Source organism: Oryza sativa, chromosome 1 (genome assembly GCF_034140825.1).
Source record: "Oryza sativa Japonica Group chromosome 1, ASM3414082v1".
NCBI classification, from domain to species: domain Eukaryota; kingdom Viridiplantae; phylum Streptophyta; class Magnoliopsida; order Poales; family Poaceae; genus Oryza; species Oryza sativa.
In genome coordinates this window covers 15,781,087-15,788,798 of record NC_089035.1, presented here as the reverse complement: position 1 = coordinate 15,788,798, position 7,712 = coordinate 15,781,087, and the positions used below count along the sequence as shown (strand labels likewise).

Here is a 7,712-nt window from a genome sequence, read left to right as displayed (position 1 = left end):
GAGCTGAATTCCCCATAGCAGCCTTCTTTGTCTTTCCTGATGGAGTCCTACTCCCTAGTCTGGTTTGTGTTTGTAACTGCAGTTCGTTTTAGTTTTCGTCAGACTTGGAACAGGTTTTATGAATTTCAGATAAATTTCCAGGATTTCGAATGAATCGAGAAACTGAACAAATGTGTCAGCAAGTCAATCCCCTCATTGCTGTCATGTTTTCTCAAACAAACCATTTGAAATTTCATGGATTTAGATGACTCATGTCAAGAAATTTTTTTTTTTTCATATCGAAAATTTTGTCTTACAAAAATTATCAAATTTCGATTGAAATTCATGAAAACCATGATCTCGATGGGCATGTTATTTTGGGGTGGTGCATCAAGATTGTTAATCCTGGTCCATGTGCTCGTAGAAACAGCACGTGTATCATGTTGTTAAGAATTTTAGTACATTGTTGATTGAGTTCGTTTGATCGTAATATGAACTATGAGAATATATATACACGTTATTAAGTTCACAAGAGAAATAGCTAAACCCTGAAGTAGTTACCACTCCGCGTTGATACTACCACTATTGCACATTGGAGAAGTTAAACAACCTATATTTCCTAACGTTTCTAGAAGAACAACAGTGCATATATTCATGGTATAGTACGAAGATAACAGTTTGCTCATGTCAAGTTGCCATGAGCACGAAAACAGTATTAAATGTGTAAAAATCCCAAGTGGATTGGCAGGAATTTAGAATACATATCAAAGAGAGGAAAACCACGTGAATGTGAAGAATATGCATTGTTCAAGACCATCCAACCTTGCACCACGCTCTTCCACATTAACAAATGCAAAAGCAAGCTCTAATCGTGAAGCAATTTGGAGCCTTGATCACCAGTATAAAAGGCAACAGTGCCGAACGAACGGAGCAGCAGCCAGTCCACTCCATTCCATGCACATCTCCTGATCTCCCAAGTAACAGCGCCACACACACTCAGGTAGCTAGGTAGGGTTCAATACATGGCACGAGCAAACGACAGCCACAGTGTTACTATCCCCGATGGCATGTTCCCAACGCCGCATATGGAAGATGCGGCTGCCGGTGCTAGCAGTGACACCAAGCCTGCCGCTGGCACGAACACACCGACGTCGACTCCAAAAGATGATGGCTCCAAACCTGCGGCGGCGCAGGACAATGTGCTGTCGGCGTCGGCGAACCTGGCGCAGCTGCTGCCGACAGGGTCGGTGATGGCGTACCAAGCGCTGTCGTCGTCCTTCAACAACCACGGCGAATGCTACACCTCCAACTGGTGGCTCACCGTCTCGCTCGTCACCTTCCTCACCGTCTTCTGCATCTTCTTCGCCTTCACCGACAGCATCACCCACAAAGGCAAGGTGTACTATGGCGTGGCCATGAGCGAGCGCCTGAGAATCTTCAACATTGAGGTGGGCGATAGTATTGCAGACGAGGAAGGGAAGCTAATTATAATGCCTGAACAAGGCAAAGACCTAACGCAAGAACAGAGAGAGGTGTTGAACCAACTAAAGAAGCGGAAGCTGCACTGGCTGGACGGTGTTCACGCCTTCTTCACGGCGGTGGTGTTCCTTTCCGTGGCGTTCAGCGACGTGGGGCTCCAGAAATGCCTCTTCCCGCACGCCGGCCACGACACCATGGAGCTGCTCAAGAACATGCCTCTGGGTATGTCCTTCCTCTCCAGCTTCGTCTTCATGATCTTCCCCACCACACGCCACGGCATTGGATTTTCCGACAGTAGTACCACTGCCTCCTCCAAAGATGCCTCCCGAAAAGTTGCCGATATTTACACAATGACGAGCGATCAGAATCGTCGTGAAAGTAGTAATAATGCCGCCTCCAATGTTGCCAATCATAAGAATATAAATGGTAACGAAGAGAATGCCAACTCCAAACCTGCGGCGCAGGACAAGGTGCTGTCGGCATCGGCGAACCTCGCACAGCTGCTGCCGACGGGGTCGGTGATGGCGTACCAAGCGCTTTCGCCGTCCTTCAACAACCACGGCGAGTGCTACACCTCCAATTGGTGGCTCACCGTCTCGCTCGTCACCTTCCTCACCGTCTTCTGCATCTTCTTCGCCATCACGGACACTATCTACTATAATGGCAAGGTCTACTACGGTGTGGCCATGAGGGGGGGCCTGAAAATCTTCAACAAGGAGGACAACGATCCTAATTTTTATATCGAGCCAGACAACAAGAAGGAAAATGAAAACAAAAATGGAACGGCGACGGAACTGCAAGCGGTAGGACAACAAAAAAGTCCGAGCAGTTCTAACGAGTCCGAACACAATGGAGAAAAGAAGGGAAAGCTAACCTGGCTAACGAGTATCTTCGAGAAGAAGGGCGGCGAAAAGGTAAAGCAAGACAACAAACTAACAGCAGAAAAAGAACTAAAGGACAAACTGGAGAGGATGAAGCTGAACTGGCTGGACGGTCTTCACGCCTTCTTCACGGCGGTGGTGTTCCTGTCCGTTGCGTTCAGCGACGTGGGGCTCCAGAGATGCCTCTTCCCGGACGCCGGGCACGACACCATGGAGCTGCTCAAGAATATGCCGCTGGGTATGTCGTTCTTGTCGAGTTTTGTGTTCATGATCTTCCCCACAACTCGAAGCGGCATCGGGTTCTCCAATCCCACGTCCAAAGGTGATGATAAGGCAAAGCCGCACGCGAACGCCAAATAGTTAATTCGCTCTTTTCACTTCAACTTGCGATTTGTCAATCCAATTTAACTAGCCGTATTGTTTCACATGTGTAGCAGTGGTTGATCTGTTTGGATGCAAAAAAAAAAAACACGTATATGTTATATTTTCTTGTTGGTACAGGAAATAATTCTTTGATAGTATATACATTTTTCAGTGATGGAAGAAAATTGCAGATATTGTAATCTACTCCCTCCGTTTTACAATGTAAGTCATTCTAGCATTTTCCACATTCATATTGATGTTAATGAATCTAGACATATATATCTATCTAGATTCATTAAAATCAATATGAATGTGGGAAATGCTAGAATGACTTACATTGTGAAATGGAGGAAGTACTAAATAATAATTGCTTAGCCTAACATAATCACCCCAATGTGGAATTGGGTAACTTACCATCGTTGGAAGCCATTGGTGCCATTCTGGTCATTTCCTCTATAATGCCGTCGGCCGGAGTGGCCGGAGTGGAAGTAGAGTACGAAGTCCCTTGAACCACTCAGGTGATCGTCGGTGTAGGGGAGATAATCATAGTAGTCGTGTGGATAAAGTTACCGGCTTGATCCTGAAGGGTTTGCTGGCGATCAGTAGCAGGGTAGCGGTGACCTTCCGGTCGCCACCTACATTGCCCTAGGACAGATTTGGATTTCTCAGTGTCTACACATCCTGCAAAGTCTGCATCTAAATAACGACTTCTTATATGTGAGCATGTAATCCTTGGTGCCATGCAAATGACACAATGCCTTTTTAAGGTCTTTTAGTGATCTAATTCTGGAATCTGAAATTAACCTGCCAAGCATTCCATTAACAAATGCTAGTCTTGACGCATAGAGACTTGAGCATACATTAGGTTTCTGACAGCAAAAGTGTATGGTACCACTTTCATCTGATCTGATTTAACTTATTTTTCAGGCTTTGAAATAATCTAAATTTATCGCCCTTAACTATTGGAGTAAATGTTGTAGAGCACTTACTCATATTATATCTTTCTAGTACTCTGCTGAGATAATCCCAATACTCCTTTAGATCTATCCAGGTATACTTCAATACCTAAAACATAAGATGTCTCACCGAGATGCTTCTTATCAAAATTAGATGAGAAAAATTGTTTAGTCATACACGTAGAGTACTAGTATTACAAAAAATTTTCACCTTTAGTTTTAATATAAATACAATCATTCACCTCCTTCTCCTTAAATTCAAATCTCTTAATTATTTCATCGAATTTAAGGTACCATTGCATTGACGCTTGTTTAAGTTCATAGACAGATTTCTTAAGTTTGCAAGCCAAATAGTCCTTGCCTTCCAGAACAAAACTATTGGGTTGTGCCATGTATACATTCTAATGCAAGTAACCATTAAGGAATGCAGTCTTTACATTAATCTAATAGAGTCCTAAATTATGAGCAACTAGTGACATGACAATTCTAAATGACTCTTTCTTAGAGATAGGGGAAAATGTTTCATTATAAACTATTACATCTCTTTGTGAAAAAAAAAACCTTTGTTATAAATCTTGCCTTGAATCTTTTGATTTTCCCTTTAAAGTCAAGCATAGTTTTGTAGACCCACTTACAGCCTACTATTTTGGCTCCTCTATGAATTTCTACTAAGTCCCAAAGTCCATTGACTCATGGATTTTTTTTTCATCTTCCAGAGCTTCAAGTCATTTGAATGAATGTTCACTTGTTATCGCTTCTTTAAATGAGCTGTGATCATCTATCTTCCCTATACCTTCACCTTAATAAACCTCATAATAATTTGGGATGTCAGATCTCCTCTCCCGTTATGATATTCTAAGTGGTTCATTTTCGATCACTAGCAGTTGAGAACGTTCTTGTGGAATTTCTCATTATGTGTCTCAGAAGTTTTTTTTAGTGTCATTATTTAATTCATTATTATTTTCAACAGAGTCGGTATCACCAGAATTTTCACTGGTGCTACCACACAGTTTGAGTCACAGGTACAATAGGAGGTATCAAATTAATTGGAATATTTTTCTCTTAGATTTCCTGTGTAACATTAGCCCGAATTTACTCAAGATTAATTTCCCTTTTGTGTAAGCTCCCCCATACTTCATTATTTTCTAAGAATACGACATTTTTAGCTTTCACACGGTCTGGGCAATAAAATCAGTATCCCTTAGACATTTCAGGATCTGTCACGTAACTGCCCTAGCAAAAAGTGAAACACGGTGAGGGCGAGTGAGATGAACCAGACCGTCATGACCACGAAAACCAGCATTGCACTAAACATACCGAGCAAGGCAACAAAAAGAATTCGACGGCGTCATGATCAAGAACCACGCAAGAACACCAATATGATCACATTGCCTGCATAAATTTTCATAAAAGAACAGGGGAGCTTCGGACGAACGACAATGAGTTCGTCTGTGAATTCGTCGCTGCAAACACGCCACCACATGCATCGATCAATCTCCACCTTCCATTTCATCAAGAAACAAAATCTCAATGCAAAATCCAAGCAGAGTTTTGCCGCTAGATCGATTTGTGGAACCCCAAATTGGAGTGCTTAATCATTTATATGCAATTTGGTTACAATCTATCTTGTTCTTGCTTGTGTTCTTCTATTCGCATGCATGGATTAGCCTTCTCGGCGAGGTCGACCAGGTTTCGGCATGGTTGGTAACCAGAGGAGACGTGGTGCTGCGATTGTGGGGCTTAGTAGCATGTTCGTTCAGAAGTTGGATCGAGCTGTGTCGCGACTCCGCGCAAATCGACTGTTTATCAATACCTATCGAAAGATCGGGACCTAACATCCCTCATCAAGATTCCTGAATCTGTCACCTGCCACATGGGCAAACAACGACGTGAAAACGAGGAGCAGAACAAGAGTGCCGGTAAGACGACGATGATCCCATGGCTGTGCATCCCAATGGAGTTGCAGCCTAGCTCAAGCTCCCAAACAAATGCTAGTTTGATTGGGGATGAATTTGGGGGAAGATTTACACAACAAAAATTGCAGATATGTGAGATGACATGATTAGAACTGGTTTTTTTTGGCTGTCATGTGCATAGATTTGATCATGCGTTCATACGGATGATTATAGTACAATTTTATCCCTCCACTTATATATTTTTATGCACAAATATGCCCTCTCATACTTCTACTAGATCCGGATCCTCTAGAGTTAACTCCAACTCCACCAGGTAGATTTGGCCAAATCTCTGCCATCTACTGTTCTCTATGGCTGAGATGAAGCCACCTCAATTTCAACTATTTTTTTTCTTCTGGGAAATAGTTTCATCTAATCTTTATAACTAACAACTAGTTGTCCAAAGAAACAGTGCTTTTTGACATAGTGATTCCAGTTCCTGGCCGACATTTTCTTTTTTTTTTGGCATAAGATTGGCTTCATCTCTATTATATATATATATAAAAAAACTCTATTATATACAAAAATATACCGAATTGTGTTAAATATGTATACGAGGAAACATTCGGTTGGCACATTATTGTTCATTTTGAATAAGAGAACATGTATACTCTGTTAACTTTGTTGGTTGCAACGTTATCATTGCTAAATGTTAAGAAAATAATTTTGCTTCAAATCCATGCGATTGATAGAATTAATTAGGAGATGTGGCTTATTCTCAGCCGTAGAAAAAAATAAATGGCAGGGATTTAGTTAAATCTACCCGGTGGAGTTGAAGCCAACTCCAGGGGATCCAAACCCTATTTCTACTACCATTAATTAAGGTAACTAAGAAGGTAGCCCATGCATTAAAGCAATTGATAATGCAAGAAAAAATTGTCTTTGGAAGGGAAATAACCCAAATTCCACAAGAAGATCCTTAACTTCATGGGACTTAGTTTGCAGGCCAAAGGAAAAAGGGGGTTTGGGAGTTGTAAACTTGAAGCTTCAGAACTCTACTCTTCTTATGAAACATCTGGTTAAACTTTATAATGGTGCTGATTTGCCTTGGGTTGACTTAGTATGGAAAAGTTACTATCTTGCAAAAGTCCCCCACACCAGTCTAAATAAGGGTTCTTTTTTTGCTGAAGGACATTTTGGCCCACATTGATATTCTCAGAGGAATTGGTAAATGCACCCCCGAACTAGAACCTCAGCTCTCTTTTGGGAATACTTATGGAGTGATGGCCTTATGAGCAACAAGTATCACACTCTCTACAGCCTGGCGGTTCATAAAGAGGAATCTGTGTTGGCCATGTGCACAAGACCCCTAGAGGATTCTTTCTTGCTACCTTTGTCAGTCTTGGCCTATGAAGAGTTTCTGTTGCTGGAAGAAGAACTTAGCCTTTTGCATTTGCAGCCAGGACAAGGTGATAGTTGGAGCTTTATTTGGAATTCAACTACATACACTGCAAAGAAATTTTATAAGCTCAACTTCATGCCTCTGCAACCCCCCAGGCCGTATGTTTGGCTATGGAAGACAAAATGTGACATGAAAATCAAGGTTTTTACCTGGCTCCTCTTCAGTGATAGGCTAAATACTAGGGATATGCTTGACAAGAGACATTGTGCAAAGGAGAATGATGACTTAACTTGTGTCCTGTGCAATGGAGGCCACAGAGAAACCAGACTTCATCTCTTCTTCAGGGGCAATTGTGTTGTTACCCTTACTTTCCAGTTCATTTGTAATTTTACCTCTATTCTTTAGAGATTGTGATTTTGCCCCTGTTTTTTTTGAAATGAAGCAACCGTCTGTCCCTACTCTGCCAACTTATGGTAACGGTGTTAAATGTGTGGTGAATGGACAAATATACCCCTGCGTTTGAGATCAATGATTTTGGCATGCACACTGGACTGATGAGATCAAAAATCGTCCCTGCTCATCCAAGAACAGGAGAATCAAGAAAAAGGAAAAAGGCAACGATTTTGTTTCTTCAGGGGAATGAGATGAGTAGGCTCAGATTGATAATGGGTAGCAAGTCTGTTTGTCAGCCAGAACAGGAGAGAGAACTCTCCCGAGTTCAGAGTGGTGCATGACTAGTTCCTCATCATCGCCATCT

The 7,712-nt window shown here is 42.0% G+C and overlaps 1 protein-coding gene and 1 non-coding gene across 2 annotated transcripts; one reads left to right on the top strand and one right to left on the bottom strand.

Annotated features, from left to right (window-relative positions):
- Positions 1-781: 781 nt before the first annotated feature.
- LOC107276508 (uncharacterized) lies at positions 782-2,699 on the top strand. Its single transcript, XM_026025670.2, has one exon. It carries the CDS (start codon positions 1,002-1,004, stop codon positions 2,697-2,699), a length of 1,698 nt encoding a protein of 565 aa, XP_025881455.2. The 5' UTR covers positions 782-1,001.
- A 4,906-nt stretch (positions 2,700-7,605) lies between these two features.
- Positions 7,606-7,712, bottom strand: LOC112937691 (small nucleolar RNA Z221/R21b). The gene has a single exon (XR_003240354.1). It is a non-coding gene; the product is annotated as a small nucleolar RNA Z221/R21b (small nucleolar RNA).

What these genes read in the sequence shown, in the direction of transcription:
- LOC107276508 (XM_026025670.2), top strand. Translation starts at nt 1,002, where the DNA reads ATGGCACGAGCAAACGACAGCCACAGTGTTACTATCCCCGATGGCATG.